Source organism: Octopus bimaculoides, chromosome 6 (assembly GCF_046866305.1).
Source record: "Octopus bimaculoides isolate indiv1 chromosome 6, ASM4686630v1, whole genome shotgun sequence".
NCBI lineage: Eukaryota > Metazoa > Mollusca > Cephalopoda > Octopoda > Octopodidae > Octopus > Octopus bimaculoides.
In genome coordinates this window covers 52,684,681-52,709,674 of record NC_142933.1, presented here as the reverse complement: position 1 = coordinate 52,709,674, position 24,994 = coordinate 52,684,681, and the positions used below count along the sequence as shown (strand labels likewise).

The following is a 24,994-nucleotide window of genomic DNA, read 5'->3' as shown; positions in this document are numbered from 1 at the left end:
AGAATCAAAGAAACTTGATTTCCATTCCTAGCTAAAAATAAAAGACCCTGTGAACCACCTTAAGATGAATAAACCTTATATCACTTTTAAGGACCACAAAGCTAATTTCCTCTCAAGCCCCAAATATAGGTTAATCAACACCCCAGAATTGAATTAGATATATATATATATATATATATATATATATATATGTATAATAAATGCATGCTTAATGTAATTAGCCTCTAAATTCAGCGTGACATGAGACTAGAACAATGAAACTGCAGTACTACAATTGTTAAATGAATGCATGTCTTTGAAAACAAACCACTCTTCTGAGTATTCTTGTCTTGACATTATGCAATAATTGTAAATGAGTCACTGTCATACACGCATATTCTTCATTTTCAATCTTTTGTGAAAACATGTTTGGCTATATAGAAATATTACCTTGCCAGGAAACAGGTGATGGTTGGCAACTAGAAGGGTATCTAACCATAGAAAATTTGTCTCAAAGAATTCTGTCTCCCATGCAAGCATGAAAAGTGAACATTAAAACCCCAACATTGATGACAAGGAGGATGATGCATAAAAATACCAACCATAATTAGCAATGTTGCAGCTGGTATAAGTAGGAGAGGCTGTATTCTATCCTCAGACAGAAGCATCATTAACTGGGTCAGCTGGAAGTGACTTCAGCAATATGCCCACATAATATTAATGATTAGGGAAAAAAGAAAACATGTCTGTGTTGAAATTTGCAGATACTCCACCCAAATTATAGCTTTAGCTTTGTACCTGTAATTATCGGGATACTCTGATACATAACTAAATTAGCATTAATCTTGAGAAACCAAGTTTCAGAAAATCAAAATGAATATGGCTGATTAAGAAATTACAGTTGTGAGGTATTAATGGAACTGTGAAAATGTGTAAAGCATTCCAGAAGTTTAACATATAATGAGAACATTTACACTCAAGTAGAGATACAAGCATATGTTTATGTACACATGCATAAGTTAAGACATATACATATATACATATAATGGCATCAAGGCTGAAACATTCTTACATGCATGCGTAACACACATACTCACATACATGAATGCACACACAAGTGTGTTGATGAACCAATCAGAATCTTGTTTCTGAGTCAGAGACAACAAATTTTAAAAATATAAACTCCCAAAGAACATGCATACACAAAAAGCCACACATTTACACACATAAAAACAATATTCATATGAAAATACCCACAAAGATGATACCTAAACATCTATAATGTAAATATACACATAATATAAATAAATATAGACATACACCACACTCAGTTGATATAAACATACACAATACACATACACATATATAAATACTTATATACATAAACAGCCACAGAAATAATACAAATGGACATATATTAGGTGTTATCAAAAAGTTCCCAGACTAGTTATGTTCTAATTAAGTTTAATAAAAAATAACTCATTTACCTAAGTTTTAACATCATCTCCTTCTAAATAGTCACATTCCACAGCAATACACTGGTCCCAGTGTTCCTGTCACTTTTGGAATCTGGCCTAGAAGTTGTTTTCCAAAAGCGATTCACTCTGGATCTCAACAATGGTGTTAAAATGATGACCTTTGAGCTGCATTTTCATTTTGGGGAAGAGATGGAAGTCTGCAGGTACTAAATCTGGTGAATAGGACAGGTGCAGAAGTGACACCATGTTGTTTTTGGTGAGAGACTCACAAGCGAGGAGAGCTCAGTAACTGGGTGCATTGTTGTGAAAAATCCAATTCTTCATGCTCCACAGATCTAGCTGATATCCTCAAATGTCCTCCCTCAAACACTTTAAAACATTGCAGTAGAACTTTTAATTGACAGTCTGGCCCTGGGGGATAAATTCTCAATGCACAATACTATGTTTCCAGGTCTGATGCTTATGGCAGGTCTTCCAGATCACTCATCATCTTCCAGTGGTGTTCTTCCACTTTTGAAGTGCCCGTGCTACTCAAAACATTGTGTACAACCCATTGCTTTGTCACCATAAGCTTGCCAAAGCATGCTCAATGTCTCTGTAGCAGACTTCCCAAATTTAACACAAAATTTCACATTCACTCCCTGTTCTTATCCATGACAAAATCACAGACAACAGCATACTCATGATCACAAAAACACAAATTTCACAACTTGTAAACACAGTGATGTCACTTGGCACACTGCCTCATGAAGGTCATTGCTAGCTCTCACTGTGAATAATATCATGTTGGTGTGCAGGAACTTTTTGATACCACCTTGTATATATATATATTTATATATATATATATATATATATATATATATATATATATATATATATATATATATATATATATATATATATATATATATATATATATATAACATTTTGATTCAACTCTTCTTAAATAATATATGCAACTGCTAGTGAATGTGTTGAGTGCCACTTTCTCCCATTTGCCTTCTCCCTCGTGTGTGTATGTATATTTATATATATATATATATATAGATAGATATGATAAGCTTCCTTAGGTTTTGTCTACCAAATCTACTCACAAGGCTTTGATTGGACACAGGGCTTTAGTAGCAGACACTTGCTCAAGGTCCTACACAATGAGACTGAACCTGGAACCATGTGGCCTGGAAGCAAACTTCTTACTACACAGCCATGTTTGTGCCCATAATATATTCAATATATTTCTATAAATCAGATTTAAATGGTCGTTTTGGTAGATAGGATATATTTAATATGTTTTTGAGTTGATGGAAACCACAAAAGAGGGATACAAAGGAATACATGGTGAAGGCTACTCTGAAGATGCTGCATCTCACAGACCAGATGATTAAGGATCATACTCATTGTTGATGTGCAATGCTGAAAATGCCCAACCACCTACAGCAAAACATAACCTGACATGAGAGAGTGTTTAGAAGCTCAGATACTTTATACTCTGCCAAGCATACATCACACATCTTGCTATCCACCACCCTTTGAATGCTTGAAGCACCCCCATCTTCCATCACCCTATGGTTCTCATACTTCTCACCATTGGACCGTCTTCATTCTGCCTAGAGGCATATATATAACAGACCATCCTCATGCCTCTGTAACTCCTCTCTAGTGCATATCCTTTACCTTCTTTGCCCTTCTCTGCCATCACACTCTCCCAACCTTAGGGCCACTTCTATCAGCACCTATCATCCATAATAAATGCACTCAGTACAATCTTGTAAAGTGGTTGGTATCCACCCATAGAACCAAGCTGAATGACATATACAAGCACCAATGTATGGATGCAGCAGCTCCCAATAAGAAATGACTCAGACCATGACAACATGTCCAATTCTTGATAGCACAGAAAGTGGACATAAAAATGATTATGATGATTTCTATAATATTGATTTCAAATTTTGGCACTAGGCCATTAATTTCAGAGGAGGGAATAAGTCAATTACCCCACCCACTTTGTGTTCAACTAGTGTTTATTTTGTTGACCCTGAAAGGATGAAAGGCAAAGTCAACCTCTGCAGATTTTAAATTAAACATTAAGATGGACGAAATTTTGCCTGGTGTGCTAACAATTCTGCCACCTCGCCATCTTCATGATTTCTATAATATTGGATGTTAATTGTGGAGATTTGGTTGGTCTGAGATATATAATATAATTCTATGTAATGGATATAGATGTAGGCACTTGATAAATAGGATATATTTAATATATTTTCATATCCATTTATTTCATCTATCCATCTTCTCCATCCACTTTTCTTAGAAGGGTTATGGGTCCTCAGGCACCTTCTCCATTGGATTCTAGCAGAAGCAACCATTATTACACTTTCCAGCTGGATTCCCAAGTGTGACCAACTGAGATTATAGATATTACCCAACCATCTCATTCTTGGTCTACTCCTAGGTCTTCTGACAATTAGCTCTGTTTAAAGAATCTGGCTTGCGATTCTTTCTTGAGACATCCTAATCCCATGTCAATTAAATCCAAAACATATTACATGTGATTAAAATATATTTATATATATTTGATATAATTGTGAAGATATAATAGAGAGGACATATTTGTGGTAAGAAGTTAGATACAGGCATGGATGTGTGGTAAGAAGTTTGTTTCTGGGTTCAGTCTTACTGCATGGCCCCTGAGGCAGGTGTCTTCTAGTATAGCCTTGAGTCAACCAAAGTCTTATGAGTGGATTCGGTAGATGGAAACTGAAAGAAGCCTGTTGTGTGTCTGTGTTTGTTTTCCACCTCCCACTGATTGACAACCAGTGCTGGTGTGTAACTTATTTCTGTAACTTAGCAGTTCAGCATATGAGACCGATAGGATAAGTACCAGGTTTTTAAAAAATAACTACTAGGGTTGATTCATCAATTAAAAATTCTTCAAGGCAGTGCCCTGGCATGGCCACAATCTAATAACTGAAACAAATAAAAGATGAAAGATAATAGATATAACTATGGACATTTGAGAGATAGGATATATTTCATATGTTATCTACAGTTTAGGTTATTGGACATTTAGTAAAAAGAATATATTTAATATGTTTCTATATATATATTAGATATAAAAGGATCTTTTTCAAGTTCAAATCCCATGCAACACTGACTTCTCTCCTTTTTATTTATATCTACTTTATCCATTGTCCTGTGGAGGCCCAGTGGTTAGGGCAGCGGACCCGCGGTTTTGATTCCCAGACTGAGCGTTGTGAGTGTTTATTGAGCGAAAACACCTAAAGCTCCACGAGGCTCCGGCAGGGGATGGTGGCGAACCCTGCTGTACTCTTTCACCACAACTTTCTCTCACTTCTTGTTTCTGTTGTGCCTGTAATTCAAAGGGTCAGCCTTGTTGCACTGTGTCACGCTGAATATCCCCGAGAACTACATTAAGGGTACACGTGTCTGTGGAGTGCTCAGCCACTTGCATGTTAATTTCATGAGCAGGCTATTCCATTGATCGGATCAACTGGAACCCCCGATGTCGTAAGCGACAGAGTGCTAACAACAACAATCCATTGTCCATCAATGTTCATGTTTATACTCAATCTATAGAATGTATAGAATTGCATTTAAATATATAGTCACATAACATTCCTATTTTAATTAGAAATACATTAATTTAATAGTTCCTTTTTCTTTAATTTCGGTAGGAACATATATTATTAATACCTATTTCATGCTTTCAGCATTATTTGTTAATGGAATATCCTTTCATTTAAAGATAAATGGCAATTATTTATGAATTGGTGTTCATATTTATCTTGGTTATAATTTTCAACAGAATCGGTTTCTGTATCCAAATTGCACCAATTATCTGATGCAAACCAAAGACACAGAACTTATATGCTAATAATAATTATAGTAACTGAAGTAAAGGCGGCAGCAGTAGCAGTAGCAGTAGTAGTAGTAGTAGTAGTAGTAGTAGTAGTAGTAGTAGTAGTAGTCAGCCCACCAGAAACTATCAAGCAAGCTTTCTTAAAAACAGTGCTGATCCAGTCTGCTGCTTTTGTGATTCAACCAGGGAAACAATTGACTACCTGATCTCTGGTTGCTTTATGCTAACCTTAAATGAATATGTTGATTGCCATGATGGACTTGGCCAATATTTGCACTGGATCACATGCCATAAGTCTGGACTCCCATATGAGAAGAAATGGTAGAAATGTAAACCTGCCAAAATAGAAAATAAAGAAATCACTGTTCTTTGAGACTTCAGTATCCAAACTGATTGTACTATACCAGCCAATAGACCAAGTATTGTGGAAAAAGGTCACGTTGACAGAACATGTCTGCTCATGGATACGTCAATCCCAGCAGACTGCAACACTTTTATTCTTTCATTCTTTCACTTGTTTCAGTCATTTGACTGTAGCATCACTTCAACGGGTTTTGATCAAAGAAATTGACCCTAAGACTTATTCTTTGTAAGCCTAGTACTTATTCTATCAGTTTCTTTTGCCGAACTGCTAAGTTGCGGGAACATAAACACACCAGCACTAGTTGTCAAGTGATGGCAGGGGGACAAACACAGACACACATATATATATTTATATATATATATATATAGAGAGAGAGAGAGAGAGAGATATGATGGGCTTCTTTCAGTTTCCATCTATCAAATCCACTCCAAGGCTTTGGTCAGCCCAAGGCTATAGTAGAAGACACCTGTCTAAGGTGCTACACCCTGGGACTGAACCTAGAACCGTATGGTTGGGAAGTAAGCATCTTACCAAACAACCTATAAAATTATTTGATAAAAATTGAGTAAATATAAGGACTTTGATATAAAGGTCACAAAAATGTAGCATCTACTTGTAATCATCAGTGCTTTGGGGACAATACCAAAGGGTGTTCTTAAACATTATGGCCAAAAACCAGGAAACACAAAGCATCAATACAAGAAATTGTTCTCAGGGCTACTGCCCCTCTACTATTGTTCTCATGGCTACAATATCATTGCTAATCATAAATGTCATTCATACTAAAACATCCAGCTTGCTATTACTTGAGATTTCTGGATGGACCAGGAACAGTTCATATAAAACGAAGCAACAATAAAATTATAATAATGATAATAATAACAATAATAATAACACCAACAACAATAACAATAATAATTCTAAAACTTACAGATATATACAACACAGAAAATTGTACTACTAAACACAGACATGTTAATGAAATGAAATTCACAAGGTGATTAAGAATTTAAAATGTATATAAAGTTATTATTTTTTATTGTCTTGTAATTGTATTTTTATATATTTTTAATATATAAAATTTACCATTTTGTCTTCAATAAAATTTTAATATATTAAAAGCACCCATTACACTCTCAGGATAGTTGGTGTTAGGAAGGGCATCCAGCTGTAAAAAAACCATGCCAAATCAGACTGGAGTCTGGTACGGCCTTCCAGCGTGCCAGCCCAGTCAAACTGTCCAATCCATGCCAGATGTTAAATGATGATAATGATGATGATGATCATCATCATTATCATCATCATTATTTTATATATTCTTGGAAAGTGTTATAATAAAATATTCATTGTCCTGATCATGGAACAACATAACAGTAATTCTGTTTAATTGCCTGTGCATACCTAGATCAACTGACTTGCTAGTCTGGGGACAGGTGGCAATATAAACATCAGCACAGTTGACCAGTATCCTGGAATCCCTGACTTGTGACAGTTAACAGTGAGGTGAGTGCATAATAAATGCATTAGAGAGGTGTGTGGTGAAGGCTGTCATGAGAAGCTGGAAGGTGTGAAGGAGAGATAGAGAAAGTGGAGACAAAATACTCATTGATAAGCTCAACTAACCTCAACTGACAAACTGATAATGAATGATGAATTCAAAAACAAAAGCAACAAACGTCAGAGACATTCAAAGTGAATATTATTAGCTTGATACTTGATGAAAGTTTTAGAGGGAAAATTAAAAGTAAAAAAATGATGTTTCAGGCATAGCCCCTCATCAGAGAATAAAGTCCAGAGAAGAGGAAAAGGTGAAAGGAAGAGACAGAAATGGAGACTGGGAGAAAAGCACATGGGTACTGACATGAAAAATGACCTCTACTGACCTTGGTTGTTAACTAGTTTATATTGATGCTAAAGGGACTTTTGATTCATCCTTATACTATGTATACAACTCCACAACCACCAAAATAAAAGTGGAGGCACGTGGCTTAGTGGTTAGGGTATCGGACTCAGGATTGTAAGAAAAATTGCATTGAGTGAGCATCTCTAGCCTTTTCTACAAGATGATATACTCAGTAATGGTAGAAGTGGAGATTGTGGAAGAATATGTAAGAACAGATTTTGTTAAGCAAACAAGTGAAATTTTGGAAGTCAAGTTTTTGAGTAATGGCTTACCAGCAAAGAGTATGATACAACTATTGGTTAAGAAGTGATGCACTATGAAGTCAGTGCACAATGCCCCAAAACAAAGAAACCCTACAGTTTGAATGCTGAAACTTATTCAAGATATTCACCACAGGTTTACTTGAAGTCCAAAGAAATCAACTCATAAACTGGTGCAACAGTCTCACATATGCAGGCGGTCATGCCAACAGGTGTTGAAAAATCTAAAGTTGAAGCCATATCATTTTATATGTGTACAGCAATTAAAGGGACGATAAGAGCAAAACAAGTAAATTACTACTCATAGCTTCCAAATTGCAGTTAAAAATGATCAAAATAACACAATGACACTTGCAAACAAAAGGCTGGGTGGTTTTCCATGTGTGTAAATCTTTTTTTATATTTACACTTATGCTATAATACCTTAGCTACTTTTTCATGCACTACCTTGTATATGAAAGAAAAGGAAACCTAGAATTATCTTTCCTTGTTTCCATAACTTTGGGTATCAAAAGGGTTAGCCCTTTTGCTACTAACCTGCCTGAGACTGCCAGTTTCAAACACATCTCAGTTTCAAACACATCTAAATTAAAACCTTCCATCAGAATTTCCTTTAATTTATGTTCCAAACATCTGCTTAATAATGATAGATATTTTATTAAATCCTAAATTATTTTCAAAATTAATTAAAATAAAGGTGGTAATATTTCAGCAGAAATATGGTAGCAAAATAGTTAACAGAGACTTAAGTTAATCCCAAGAGGCTCCTTCTTCCCCACAAATGCCACACAATCTCTGCTTTGGTGGCCCCCTTGAAAAATGCTTAGATTTCATAGATCAGTATTATGTAACGGATGTACAATGTTGATAGTGAATAAACAGTTAAGAGATAAATTACCGGTGGCTAAGAGAGGAGGGTGTAGGTAAGTTATTTTATTGGTGAAGAGCCAAAGTTGAGTATATCAGAAGAACAATGACAAACTGTCAGTCTAAGACTGGTATTATCATATGATTTGATTTCTATTCAGGTAACATCCAACTCTACAGGAGAGGGAGCCTCTACACAGTCAGATTGGTTACATGACCTACTAGAAAGAGCAAATAAGACATATTCTCTCATGAGGGCAAGAGACATTGGAAAATGTAGCTCTCAATTAACTGTTTGAAACCAAAAGATGTCATAGCCATTGCAGTAAGACTTTCATCATAAGGCTACTCAGTCAAGGTTGACCAGAAATTAAAGAACAACACACTAGTGTAGTGTGAGATAGATATTGATTTCAAATTTTGGCACAAGGCCAGCAAGTTTGGGGGAAGGGGCTAATCAATTACATCGACCCCAGTACACAACTGGTGCTTATTTTATTGACCCTGAAAGGATGAAAGGCAAAGTTGGTCTTGGTGGAATTTGAACTCAGAATGTAAAGACAGACAAAACACAGCTAAGCATTTTGTCTATTATGCAAATGATTCTGTGAGCTCACCACTTTAATGTGAGCTAGATATTAATTAATTGTAAAAGGTGAGCCCATCTTGAATATGTAACTATTCCTATACACTTGATACCATGAAAAGAAGGAAATAAAATTCATTTTAATCCACCAATATGTCCTTGCTTCATCAGTGTCCTAGATATAACCCAACCTAAGGATTAATTAAGTTAAAATAAATTAATTTAATAAGCGCACAGGATGCAGGCATGGCTGCGTAGTAAGAAGCTTGCTTCCCAATCACATGGTTTCTGGTTCAGTTCTACTGCATAACACTTTAGACAAGTGTCTCCTTCTATAGGCTTGGGCCAATCAAAGCTTTGGGAGTGAATTTGGTTGATGGAAACTGAAAGAAGCCCATCATATATACATATGAGGTACTAAAAAAAAAAACTAGAAATATCCACTGTGGGACAAGTCCGTTGTACTTCAGGTTTCTATCACCAGCAGCCACTTGATGCAACCCTCAGGCATCAGTCTGCCAACCAGCGTTGTCCAATGGAGTCGTACTGCCATATGGTACATCATTGTTTTGCAATGCTTCTCTCATTCGTTGATTTTTGCAATGGCTAAAATGAAGGAACAGCATGCTTCCATGAAATTCTGTTTTCTGCTGGGGAAAACAGTGGCCAAAACAGTTATGCTTCAAACAGCTTACGAGAACACTACCATGAGCAAAACACAAGTTTATGAGTGGTTTTCACGTTTTAGGAATGGTCACATGTTGCTTGAAGACCAGCCTCGTTCAGGGCAACTGTCAATTTCCTGAACAAATGAAAAGATCAAGAAAATTCATGAACTGATTTTGGAGGACCGTCACTGAACAATTGACAAACTTCTTGATATGACTGATGTGTCCTAGAGCTCCTGCCAATGAATTGTGAGCAAGGAATTGCAAATGATATGAGTTGCAGTAAAATTTGTGCCTCGCTTGCTCACAGATCAAAAGCAGTCGTGGCTGAATGTGTGTCATGAACTGGAAGAACAGTTGGAAGTTGATCCAGACCATATTTTGAAGGTCATCACTGGTGATGAAAATTGGCATTATAAAACTTGCAGATGTGGAAGAGGTGAAAAAAGAAATGATGGATGCATTAAAAGGCATCACTTTTTCAGGAGTTTCAGGGCTGCTTTGAACAGGGGAAAACACATCTGGACTGATGCATTGCTTCAAATGGAAAATATTTTGAAGGCGATAAAAGTGTAAACATGTAAAACTAAGTGAATAAAATAATATTGCAAAATTCCAGTTTCTTTTGGGTACCTCCTCCTATATATATATATATATATATATATATATATATATATATATATATATAGTTGAAATTTACAGAAAAACAAAAGACAAAGACAGGTGTATAAACAAGCAAGTGTATTAGTTTGACGCTTGGGAAGGCAAGAAAGTCTTTTACATTTTGAGCGTAACCTCTTCAACAGAAAGGAGCATGAGGAAATAAACAGAGAGAGAATATAAAACTTGTAGAGTTAGCAGTTAATCATGGCAACTGGTTGGAAAAAGGTAGTTAGACAGGAGAGCTAGAAAGAAGGGGAGATAATAAAGTACTGATGATCCCAAAATGAAGGTGTGCATGTATGTGAGAGTGTGTAAGTCTCTGTATGTGTGGATGGGGCTGGTGACTGACATGGATGCGTGTGTATGTAAGTGTGTGCGTCTGTGATGTGTAGGTGTGTGGGTGGTGGGAAGTGGGCAGTGCGGAATGGTGTGACAGTGTTGGGGTGAGGATGTGGGGGTGGAGTGAGGATGAGGGGTATGTGGAAGTGGGATGTGTGGGGGTGAGGTGTGGATGGATGGGTATCAACGAAGGGAGAAGGTGGGTAGAAGTGAAGTGGGTATGTATGTTTACCTTTCTAAACTAAAATTTATTTTTGATTTAAGGTTTTCTTCAATTTTACACAATATGATAATTAAATTTTATATCACCATTTCTTTAAAAAAACCATTAGTTGCAACAACCAATGAAATGAAACCAAATTCAAATGTGTATCTGTCAATGTAAATTGTGCAATATATTTTTACATATAACCTTAATTCTTGCCCCATTTGTAATCACAACTGTCTGACAAATGGAAACGTGAAACTCTGTGTAGCAGTTTTGGTGATGTTCTTGCAACTTTGATAATAATGTAATATATATATATATATATATATATATATATATATATATATATATATATATATATATATATATATATATATATATATATATAATGAATGAGGGAAATGGAAAATAGAGTTAGCAAGAATCTTTATTCAATACAATGATCATTTTGACCCATCTTGCATCTGTCCCTTGTGGGTGAGATATTGTACAGCTAATTATGTTGCATCTACCAGTGTGGAATGCATCTTGTTAGGTGTCTCTTTTTAAATAAGATACTCCGCTAAATATACTCAGTTTCGCTTGACATGTTGTGGTTGTCAGTAGATGAGACACCTGATGAGATGCATTCTGTACAATATCCCACCTGCAAGGGACAGATGCAAGATTGGTCAAAACAATAATTGTATTGAATAATGATCCTTGCTAACTCCATTTTCTATTTCCCTCATTCATTATAAATTCAATGAACACTGCAGAATTCCTGACATAGATCCAGTGACACTTATATCATAACTGTGGATGACATCAAGTAGTCTAAATGGTGAAAGTGCTCCAATTGGCATACAACTAATCATATACCCAAGATCCAAATAATTACTTATATTTATCTATATATATAAAAGGGTGTTTGTGTGTGTGTGTGTCTTCCTTATGCATTCAAAAACTGAGTTTCTGATTTTGACATATGAGGTATCAAAAGATTCATGTGCAGGGGTCTTGATTTTGTTTTTGCATGCTTAGACGATATCCTTATTGCAAGCCAAAATGCAGAGCTATACAAGAAGCATCTAGAGGTTCTTTTTGATAGACTGGAATAGTATGGCCTAGTAATCAACCACACCAGATGTACTTTTGGTGTTAGAGAAATTGACTTCCTGGGACATCAAATCACAGGTGCTTGTGCTACGCACCTGCCAGCAAAAGTGAAAGCTATCTTATCCTTTTCATACTCCACCACAAGCAAGGCTCTACACTAATTTCTGGGTATGGCAAACTTTTACCATCACTTCATTCTTTCTGCAGCAAGAGTGATGAGACCCCTATACACTGTCAAAGATGGTTCAAGAAAACAGGTGGAGTAGGATGGTGCAATGACCTCAGCTTTAAATCCACAAAACAAGCCCTGGCTAAAGCAATCATGCTGTCCCATCCTCATATGTCAGCTTGGACTGCACTCACAGTCGATGCCTTCAACACAGCCATTCAGGGTGTTTTGGAACAACACATCAATGGTCAGTGGTGACCACTTGCCTTCTTCAGTCAGAAACTACGACCTCCTGAACAGAAATACAGTGCTTTTGACAGGGAACTGCTAGTTATCCATCTAAGAGTCTGCCACTTTCACTATTTTCTTGGAGGTTGCACGTTTACAGTGTTCACAGACCACAAACCACCTTTGCTATGAACAAGCTTTGGAGCCTTGGTCTGCATGCCAGCAATGACAGCTATTAGCCATTTCTGAGTACACCACAGGCACGTAGCTGGAAAAAGCAACACAGTCACCAATGCACTGCTTTGTGCCCCTACCTGCTCTCACACCTACCTAGCCCCAATAATGGAAGGCCTGGATTATGAGGCAACAGACAGATGACGAGATCAGGGCCTACTGCACTGCTATCATGTAAATTTCCTTGCAGGATATGCACCTTGGCTCCAATAGCACAATCTTACTGTGTGACATATCTACTGGGAAGCCACAACTGATCATCTCATTAGCCTGGTGCAAGAAGGTTTTTGACATCATTTACCGACTGTCCCACCCAGGTACTAGAGCCACATGGTGCCTGCTATCAAGCAAATTTATCTCGCACGGTATGGCCAAGCAAATTGGGGAGTGGACCAAGACCTGCATCCCCTGTGAACAAGCCAAGGTATATCAGCACACTAAAGCACCCCCACTTGGCAACTATGAACCACCACAGGCCCATTTCAGCCATGTCAACATTGATCTTGTTGGCCCCCTACCACCTTCGCAGGGGTGCTTGTACCTACTGGCCTTGGCAGACTTCTACATTCATTGGCCTGAGGTTATACCTCTCTGCTGCACAGAAATACAAGAAGTCAGCTGAGCCTTCATCACAAACTGGATTGCCTGTTTTGGTATCCCAGACAACATCGCATCCAATCAGGGTCTACAATTCATCTCAAAGCTGTAAAATGACATGTGTGACCTTTTTGGAATCACAATGAAGTGCACAACAGCCTACCATCCACAGGCCAATGGGTTAGTGGAGAGATTCCACTACTGCCTGAAGGAATCCCTGATAACCAGACTTAACAGGCTCAAGTGGCTTGATCAACTTCCATGGGTGATACTAGGAATCCATACCACCCCAACGAAAATCTCAATACTTCTTATGCAGAAATGGTTTATAGTGCCCTTCTTACAGTGTCAGGAGAGTTCCTTCTGAACGTGAAGCCAGACCCAGATGTCAAAAAGTACCTCACACAACTGAGAAACAGTGTGGGCCAGTTGTGCCCTATTCCCATGTCAACACATGGCACACCTAGATCATCTGTACCAAATAACCTCCACACTGCTAACTTCGTGTTCATTTGATGTGACACACAACAAAAACCCTCCAGTTACCCTATGATGGCCCATATGAAGTCATATGTCTGGGAGACAAATCATTCCAACTCCTAATTGGTGGGTGACAAGACAGTTTCTATTGATAGGTTGAAACCAGCCCATTTCAATATTGACAGCTCCATCCAAGTAACTCAACCACCAAACAGGAGCCACCCCAAGCAAATCACACCAACCCTTGGCAAGGAGTAGTCACCAATGAGCCAAATAACCACACACACACGTGCAGGGCAGTTAAAAGGCTTTCCCAGTTCCAATGACAGTCAACAGTTCTGGTGGGGAGCTATATGTAGGGCACTGTCCAAGGATTTATGACAGATGAACTGTTGACAGGAACTTCACTGTGAGCTAGCTAGGGAGCTGGTCTGTAGCGAAGTTGACTTCTAGTTAAGCGGGCTTCTACGAAGCAGGAGTTGACTGGCAGCTGTCACCTTCATATGTTCAACTAAATAAAACTTTCACTAACACATTCTGGGTCTCTGTTAATTTTTTGTGTATAGCTTAATTAAAGCTATACCAGATTGATTATCCTGGATATAATCCATGAAGTAAAAGTCTTTTGTGATGTCCCCCAATCCAAGAGATTTAATGAATCATTAGCAATGTGTACAATTTCAGCTTCTTGCACTTCTTTAAGAATAAAAATATTTTACTTTTTACCATGGTGACAAGCTGGCAGAATCATTAACATACCAGGCAAAAATGCTTAGTGACATTTAGCCTGTTTTCACATTCTGAGCTCAAATTCTGCTGAGGTAGACATTGCTTTTAATCCTTTCAGGGTCAATAAAATAAGTATCAGTTGAGCACTGGGGTCAATGTAATCAACTAGCCCCCTACCCCAAAATTGCTGGTCTTGTACCAAAAATTGAAGCCAATGTTTTACTTTTAACAGCCTTCAAACACATTGTAGAGAGAACACAAACATGTACTATTCATTTGGAGACCTCCTTTGGTCACGAATGACCATGGGATTGCACCTAGAAAGTTACCCTCCAAGGCACAAGTCTGGGCAAGGTTGTTTATGGAAGACCAGCAGTCGCCCATGCATACCAGCCTTCCCTCTCCATGCCACCGATGTCATCCAAGGGAAAGGCAAAAGCCGATACAGCTTGGCACCTGTGACGTCGCAACTCATTTCAGCAGCTGAGTGAACTGAAGCAACGTGAAATAAAGTGTCTTGCTCAAGAACACAACACGCAGCCTTGTCTGAGATTTGAACTCACAACCTCATGGTCGTAAGTTCGATGCTCTAACCACTGAGCCATGCACCTTCACTGTTCATTAACTTCACTATAATTTTAATTTGCAAATTATTTTGGGTATGATGTATTCATAACTCCATCCATCAAATGATCTGCAATGTTGGATAAACTATGCTAAAACTGCAAACTCTGACTAACTGATATAGATGTCTCTTGCCTGCAAACAAAGCTCAAACCATTCTTTCTATAAGCATGTAAATTTACTTCAGAGCTTAATTCTTAATTTCTCAAAATTATCCTCCCTTCTCTTTGAAAGATTCTAACAGTTGCCACTAAAATTGTCACTTTTTTCAACAAAGAGGAAAATTTCAATTAATTAAAAAAATTTTTCGTTGAAGACAGAATGAACTAAACAAACTAGGAGGAGACATATGAGATGGAGAGTTGCTGAAGAGGTCACAGGAAGTGTGACAAAAGATTTCCAGACAATGGACATAAAATAAGAACAATAATAAACAAGTGAAGAATGAATATATAGTGCATGTGTTTATTTGGCAAGTTTTAAAAAAGTGACCATCTCAAAATATTCAGAATATCATTCTTGAAATATAATGGCCAACATTTTGAAGAAAGGGTTGTTGTTTTTCTTTCCTGTTCAGTACTGAGTACTTAATGAGACACTTGTCACTTTTACAGTGCTACCACCCCTTGTCTCTCTACACTGTCACATGAACATTATTATTGTATAAAATATCAGCTTTGATTTCAGTTTTCATGTTCTCTGTACATTTTCTAAGGTCAAATGAGTTTACCAAATTTAATTTTAAGCAGGCACTATCTCTTTATGTCAATGAGTTCAAGTGTTTATTATTGAAGTTTGTGGGGGGTATTAATAAGTTGTCAGTATTATCTTTCCAGCTATTTTGTACATATATGTGCTTACTGTATATATATATACACTTGACTTCGTGAGTGTATATGAACAAGCACAAGTAAGAATTATATTTGTATTTTGTATTTATATTTACTTGCATGAATCTATACATGTATATATGAATATATGTATGTACGCACTGACAAATATATAGCTACAACCATGTGTGCGAATATACTAATATGCATGATACAAATATATGCCTTCATCCTCTCAATCAGAAACACACACACACACACACACACACACTTATATAAGTTTTCAAAATTTGCAGCAGATCAGTTGATGTTTTCCTGATACTGTGTGCTGTCAACTTTAAACAGAAATATAAGAATGGCTACGTAAGTATTTTCTATCCCTATTACTTTCCTGTTCTGTACCTTATTAGTTTTTTTTTTTTTTTAGATGGTCTAGGTTTTAGATCACTGGACTATGCTTAACTTCATCTCTTTTGGTTCAAAGTTAATAATCAATTTTGATTGTTGTCCCTTTAGAGCAACAATTTCCAGTCTGGGGTCTATAGAGTCCCGAGGCTTGTGGTGCTGTAAGAGCCATAAAGTAGAATTGGGGTTATGTTCAAAACTTGTTGAGCAGACAGACCTTTCAAAACCTGTGGCTACCATGGAAAATTCATTTAAATAAAAGGGGACCTTTAGTAGTAGAGAGATCAGGAACCGTTGCTCTCTAGTTAATAAAATATGCATCAGTGCAAGTTGAAAATCCCTTATTTGAAATTCCTGGGACTGAAAGTGTGGCAGATTTTGGATTTTTGGGGATTTCAGAATATTTTTACAATTGCATCCTTGGGGTAAGACCCAAGTCCAAAAACAATATCCATTTACATTTCATAATATGTTTGCTCTGAAAGTAATTTTGCACAAAATTTTAATAGTTTTATATACAATGATACCTTCAGAAAGGTATGATGCTATTATGCTATGTTTTGATTAAAAGGTTACAGTATATGTGCACCATTTGTATTATATTTTTTGGTACTGGTAATAGGTTATATGTAGGGTATAAAAACAGAGCGCTGAATATGATTATAGGTAAATAAAATGAAAACTGGGATATGTGGATATTTTGAAAATATTTCTCAAAGTGACAACTGTACCTTGCATTGTTACAGGCTACCCTTTGGTAAGATATAACATCTGTTCAACCACCCTGCCATGGATGTGACAAAGTCATGGGACTGCTGCATGGCAGATTGCAAAGAGATAGTAGAAGAGCTCAACTGAGTCAATGGTGCTTCTTACATTGATGTTCCTTCACTGATTGCCCAGTATCATATATCCATGTATAAGCTCTCAAATCAATGGGGTCAGTAATAGAGATATATGATATACCAAGCTGTATAACTGCTCGTATATGACCCTTAATAAGGTTCTTCTTACTACTATCAAAACAATGCTGATAAAAACCTAGTTCAAAGGAGCAACTACATTTGTAACACTAACCCATCTTAACTTAATCTAAAATATTTATAGCTTTGCCTCTAATTGTCTTCTTTGCTCCTTTTTTGACACTGTATAAAATTTATCGAAGTTGCCTCTCTCTCTTTCTCTATTACTGCCCTGGCTCTGAAAGGTGCAGTTATTCCATTGTCTCCTTAACTGCAATGTGCCCTCCCTTTCCTATGCCAACCACCTATACTGGAAACCTCTCTCCTGTACCAGAACATCTCTTGGCAATCCTTCTTCTCCTGGCCTTTGACCTCCTCCCTCAGTAGTGTCATTTAAATTGCTGCAATACAAACACTGTAGCATTTTATTTTGTATCAAACAAAATTAAAACATGACTGTCTAGTATTTATTATTATTTAGTTAATTAATTAACCAGTTAACTATTCTATCTGTTTATAATGAATTAACTATCTTTATTTTTATTTATTTACTTGTATTTGTATTAACATTGCTTGTACTAATGCTTGTATAACATCCACTTCCAATGGAGGTAGCAGTAATTAATTAACCAATTAACTATTTATCTATTGATAAGAAATTAACTATTTTTATTTTTTGGAGATGTACTTGCATAGCAAGTGACCTGATCTGAGATCGTGTGCGGGAACGAAAACAATTGCAGCGTGGAAGGTGTTTATAAGCCATTTAAGAAACACACAAAAACCATTAGATTCACTTCAATATTTATATTTAATTTTCCAAAATATTTTCGTCGCTTTGAGACCATGACCTGTTGAAGTGAATCTAACAGTTTTGTGTGTTTCTTAAATGCTTATAAACACCTTCCATGCTGCAATTGTTTATTTTTATTTTTATATCTATTTATTAACTTGTATTTGTATTAATATTGCTTGTACTAATACTTGTATAGCAACCACTTCCAGTGGAGGCAGCAAGTATAACACAAATGAATGATGGTAGATTAAATATGAGGACAACTGTTATGACATGTCTATTAGCAAATACTCATTAGAATCTTGTTTTCAGATGCTGAAAGCTGCTGTTCCCTCTCTCCATGTTACCTCCTGAGCTAGTATGCTCTGCTGGATGTGTAATGTCAGTATGCATGTATGACAGAATGTAAGCATCTTGAGAGAAAAATTGGGTATAAGAAGCATCAGATGTAGTGTGCAAGAGAGACGACTGTCCTGGTATGGTCATGTGGTGCATATGGATGAGAACAGCTTTAGGAAGAAGAAACGATCTCTTACATGTGGAAGAGATAGATCCAAGAAAACATTGGATGAGGTGGTGAAACATGATCTGTGGATGCTGAGTCTCATGAAGGTGATGACAAGTGACTGAAGCCTTGGGTGATTTGCTGTGCTTGAGAAAACATGTCAAGCTAAGGGAAATCATAGCTGTGGCCAGTGCCAGTGACAAGTAAAAGGCACCTGTGCTGGTAACATTAAATGCACCTGTGCCAGTGACATGTAAAAGGCACAGGTGTCAATGATATGTAAAAGGTACCCATGCTGGTGACACATAAAAATACTCATACTAGTACATGTAAAGGCACCTAGTACATTCTATGGAGTGGCTGGCATTAGGAAGGGCATCTTGCTGTAGAAACCAATCCAAAACAGATGGAGCCCAGTGCTGCTCTCCGGCTTACCAGCTTTAGTCAAACTGTCTTACCCATGCTTATATGGAAAACAGATGATGATGATGATGATGATGATGGTGGTGGTGGTGGTGATGGTGATGATGATGATGATGATGATGATGATGATGATGATTGCTCCATTACAAAACTATTTGCTTTATACTGAAGTAAAAATAGTTGCAGCATTTTATAGTCATGAGGTCAAATCCGATTAAAAAAAAGCCGTTTCTACTCCTAAGTGAGAAGTTCCTTTGGTAAAATCATTATCATTGACATTATTGTACTTATCCTAATCAGTACTATCAATGTCATCATCATCATCATTATCATCATCATCAGCAGTAGTAGCATGTTGTTGTTAGCCTCTCCTCAAGGCACCAGGTTTTAAGAATTATTTTCCTACTCTTCCTCCCAAAGCATTACTTCACCTGTTGGGTTGGCCTATAGGGAATGTGCATCTAGTTGTAAACATCATCATTCTCATCAACAGCACCATCATCACTATAATCATCATGTTTAGCATCATTAGCTGCATCATTGTCAGGTAATCATGGACAAACTCCTTCATTGGTATGCACTTCAATATCTTGCACTGATTATAACTGCTTAGGTATGATTCTCTGTAGTGCAAAGCCAGCTCAGTACATTGCAAATGTTTCAGTGGTAACCATGAAGAGACAACTAATAAATACAAGAAGACATTAGAAGAGCACATCTTGCATGCCAAGGCATATGGTGGTTGTTGTCACAGAGTCTGTTGTATTGCTGAACCTTAATTGCATTGGCAACAAACATTGCTGAAAAAGCACATGCAAACTTTAGACTATTTCTTTACATTAGACGACTTCTACCTCTCTTAATCTCTGTTTCTTATTTCTTTACTCTCCACAAGGGGCTACACTCAGAGGGGACAAACAAAGACAGACAAACGGATTAAGTCGATTATATCGACCCCAGTGCATAACTGGTACTTATTTAATCGACCTCGAAAGGATGAAAGGCAAAGTCAACCTCAGCAGAATTTGAACTCAGAACGTAGCAGCAGACGAAATACCGCTAAGCATTTCGCCTGGCATGCTAACGTTTCTGCCAGCTCGCCACCTTAATCTCTGTTTCTTAGTGTGTAATGTGAGATGTGAATACAAATTACGACCAGCTTACATCATGATATTGCAAGAACAGAATTATTATAAAGAAAATTTACCTGCATCAAAAGTAATGTACCTAAATCTTGGTGAAACCTAGACACATTAATCTTAGGTGCAGGCATGGCTGTGTAGTAAGAAGCTTGCTTCCCAACCACATGGTTCAGGGTTCAGTCCTACAGGGTGGCAATTTGGACAAGTGTTTTCTACTATAGTCTCAGGTCAACCAAAGCCTTGTTAGTAGATTTGGTAGACTGATAGAAGCCCATCATTTCCGGTGTCATCTATTTGTTCCTATTACCATTCTATACCCATATAACACTGTGTTTTGGACCATCTGCATATTGAGTTCTACATCAGGTTATTAGTCACACCATGCCTAAGTGAAATATTAATATGTATATATGTATGTATGTATGTGTGTGTCTTTCTGTCTGTGTTTGTCCTCCACTGCTACATGACAACCGGTGTTAGTGTGTTTACATCCCCATAACTAAGTGCTTTGGCAAAAGAGACCAATAGAATAAGTACCAGGCTTAAAAAAGAATAAGTATTGGAGTTGATTGATTCAACTAAAAATCCAAGGCAGTGCCCCAGCATGGCCACAGTCTAATGGCTGAAACAGATAAAAGAAAAGATCTATCTTTAGAGGGTGTCATCACTCATCTAACATGCCTGAGTACATGACCTGGCTTGAATGTAAATCCTTGGAGAATCAAAAACAAACAGAAGCAGTTATGAGAAAATGGTGTTAGAAATTAACACTAAATCATCATGCCTAATTCATACTTTCAGAAATGACCATCACTTTAGAATGATTTCATATCGTGTACCTTCACAGAATACAAAATTGAAAAAATTAACCAAGACAAGTCTAATTACTGATTATTGGTTAAAGCCGCTTATGAAGGTAAGATATATTCTTTTTTAAAAAAATTGCCAGTATTCAAGTAAAGCCATAGCCTAATGTATGGAACCAGCAAAAGAGTAAATGCATCGTTGTGTGGTAAGAAGTCCACTTCACAATAGTATGGCTCCAGGTGCAATTCCACAGCACAGTACCTTGTGTAAGTATCATTTACAGTAGACTTAAGGTCTCTGGTCTACATATACTTTGCAAATAGAATTTGGTTCATGGAAATTGAGAAAAATACAATATATATGTATACATTGTGTGTGTGTGTGTGCAAATTTTGTGTGAATTAGGAGACTGCAACAACTGGAATTTTATAAATAGAATTATGAACCTTTTCTATTATGAGGGCTTATATACACTGTATTAGACTATTTTCTATTATCAATATATGGTGAAAGCACATAATTCTATTTATAATATATACACATTCTGCACAAATGTCATTGTGGAGTGGTAGTAGATGAATTCAGTCTGCATCCATTGTCCTGCAGCCTTAGTGTGGGCTGATCCCCGCAACATGCTGCTTTGAATGGCACAATTAGAAGGGGCCGTGACACGGCTGGCTTCTTGTCCCAACTTGAGCCTGCAGACCTCAGCTGTGGGGGCTGTAAGTGCCCCCTTCCCATTTGGAGGAGGTAGATCTCTAGTCTGAGATGTGAAGTGCAGTAACACATTCTCCAGCTTCAATCTTGCAGCATTGGCTGTAAGTCTGGGTGTCACCACTCATAATGTGGAGGAGAGAAAAATTAACGAATACAGGGGCCTTACTATCAATTTGTGCCAGCTACCATCAAGAAATCAGGTGTTCTTGAACCCCATACTACTGATTTCCTCCAGAAAATAGGGTCAACAGTGGCCTGTCAGAAAAATGAGCACCACAAGGTGGAGTGACTGCTGCAGCAAGTGTCATTGGCCATCCTCTGTAGTACTGACATCTTGGTCATTACCATGGGTCATGGCTGAGCACACCATTTATTCTGGGGTATCTGGTTCATCGTCCCGTCCCCTTCCATCTTCCACTGATTTACCCTACCTTTTTTCTTTTCTTTCTTTTCCTTTCTTTCTCTTTTTCCCAGTTTCTTCATATTTAAATTTTATAATTATTTTGATTACAATAATTTACTTGAATACTAAACAAAGAAGAAAAAATAAAATAAAAATATGTGTACATATTGACCTTGTTTGTGTTTATGCTTATACTGCTGTTATGGTAATGTTCTGTCTATTTTTATTTCCTGTAACTAGGTAGTTCAGCAAATAAAAATTGATAAAATAAGTTTCAGATCGAAATAACTACTGTGATATTGATAGGATCAACTAAATCCTGACAATTCACTCCTTGACTGTAGTCCAATGATTGAAACAGGCAAAAATCAAAAAGAATGCACATCTTCCACATACAGGCAACCACTTAGATCATTTCATAAAAATACAGATCTGAAAAAAATAGTTGGAATTAGGATTTTGTAACTCACTGGAGTGAGGCAAGTACAATGGTATTTATCTTGCCTAAAGAAACAGCATGTATTAAACAAGAGGATTATCCGTAATTTTACTTATAGTTTGATATTTACCTACAGGCCAACATGTTTGAGACATTTAGAAAGTTAACCTTTAGAAGACAACAATTTACATGTACTAAAATTACATAATGAAATTTGGATGGGTTTGTGTTAGGAAAGGCATTCAGCTGTAAAAACCATGCCAAAACAGACACAGAAGTCTGGTACAGGCTCCTGCCTGGCCAGCTCCTGTCAAACCATTTAATCCATGCCAGCATGGAAAGTGGACGGTAAATGATGATGATGATGATGATGATGACGATGACGACGACGACAATGACGACGACGATGTCCTTCCTTTGTAACTCCTGATTTTATTTTAAACAAAATTTCAAAACACAAAACTTAAATGACGCAACCTCAAGTGAATTCATTAATACATAGTATTACCACTTAATCAATTAAATATTCTCTCTCAATACATACTCCTAATATAATTTAAATTTGATTTTGTAGGCTAGCATTGAAAATGTGACTATATTAATCTAACTTTGTTTTATGAGTTATAGTTTTGTTTAACAAGATAAGCTAAGCAAAAACTGTGCACAATAAAAATTCTCAATTTTATTTAATTGGGGATGGTTAACATTACAACATTTATCATATATTAGTAATAATCTGATTCATTCTAGGAATCTTATAAGAAAAATAATAAAGCTCAGTTATTGTATGATAAGTTTGATGCATTAAAATAGAGAAGCAGAATGGCAAAATTATTAATAAGCATCTAACAAGACTGAAGTAAGTCTGCCTGTTTAGCATTGCCATTCAATTTCATTATCTTAATTTGTTAAATTTAAAGTGTATTGGATTTCAGAGATATTCTAAGTATTGAATGAACATTAACGACCTTGTGGTTTATAAAACTGAAGGTCGTATAATTATGTGGTGAGAGAACAAGTACAGAATTACTGAATTAGAATTGATAGCTCACAAGTATTTAAATGAAAGTGATTTGGATCTCAGAAGTATTTTAAGTGAGTTGAAGATAGTATAGAACTATAACAATAAAGCATTTAGTGCAGGGCTTCTGATAATGTTTAAAACCATAGAAAATGCCAGTCTTGCTCTGACTGGCTCTGCATTCCATCTTTTGTTTTGATTGAGTAAAGCTCTGTTTGTTATCTGGAATAATACTCTACTTCAGAGAGTGGAAGAGAATGCACTTCTAGAAGATATCCTGCATTTATAACTGAGCTAACCTTTATCACCCAGTTCACCACATATATGTATGTATGGATGGATGGATGTGTATATATATGTTTTCTTTGGGATTTATTTTATGTTTTTTCCTTTGCAAGACTCAAGCTGGTCACTAACATAATGAGAAGGCTCTTTTGCCTAAGTCAAGACAGATTTTGGTTATTTTCATGCCATAGAACTGCCCATGAAGAGTTGATGAACCTACTCAACAGCAAAAATTTCATTGTTTTTAAAACAATTATTTGTCTATAGAGTACTGACATGCAAACCAAAGTGTTGATGTTTATAGCTCTTTGTACCATATCTTTGTTAAGACTAATATTCCTCAGTGACTCTTCTCCCCATGTATCTTCCCTGTAGCAAATAAGTACAAAAAAAGAAAAGAATAGTATTGTTTCACCATTATTGTGGCATCTATTGAATGACAGCTTTTTTTGTTGGGATGCTACACCCTAAATTTTCCCAATAGTGTTGAAGAAAGCAAATGGAAATCCTTTTCAGTATGTTCTCCCTGTAATTTCAACATCAAGATGTTTACTTGAGGTGGTAGATTTGAGATTGTTTTTTACCATAACATATGGTCAACTCAAACATCTGTTTTTCTCTTTTTCAATTCATTTCTTAGTAATAATGTTGTTATAAACAATGACTATAATGATAATAACACTCTTTATAATCAAACAACCTGAGAACTGGCAAGCCAGGAGGCTGAACTAGGCTCCAATCTGATTTGGCAAGGTTTCTACAGCTGGATGCCCTTCTTAATGCCAACAACTCTGAGAGTGTAGTGGGTGCTTTTAGGTGCCAATGGCACGGGAGCCAGTCAGGCAGCACTGGTATTGGCTATGCTCGAATGGTGTTTTTTATGTGCTACTGGCACAGGTGCCAGT

The 24,994-nt window shown here is 36.8% G+C and overlaps 1 protein-coding gene across 1 annotated transcript in view; it reads left to right on the top strand.

Annotated features, from left to right (window-relative positions):
- The window catches only part of LOC106877207 (uncharacterized), a 38,279-nt gene that overhangs the window by 4,253 nt on the left and 9,032 nt on the right, over positions 1 to 24,994 (top strand). The window contains exons 2-3 of the mRNA XM_014926056.3: positions 16,481 to 16,547; positions 21,219 to 21,333. Of these exons, the coding sequence (XP_014781542.1) occupies positions 16,540 to 16,547; positions 21,219 to 21,333 (123 nt within the window). The 5' untranslated portion in view covers positions 16,481 to 16,539. The remainder of the gene's footprint in view (positions 1 to 16,480; positions 16,548 to 21,218; positions 21,334 to 24,994) is intronic.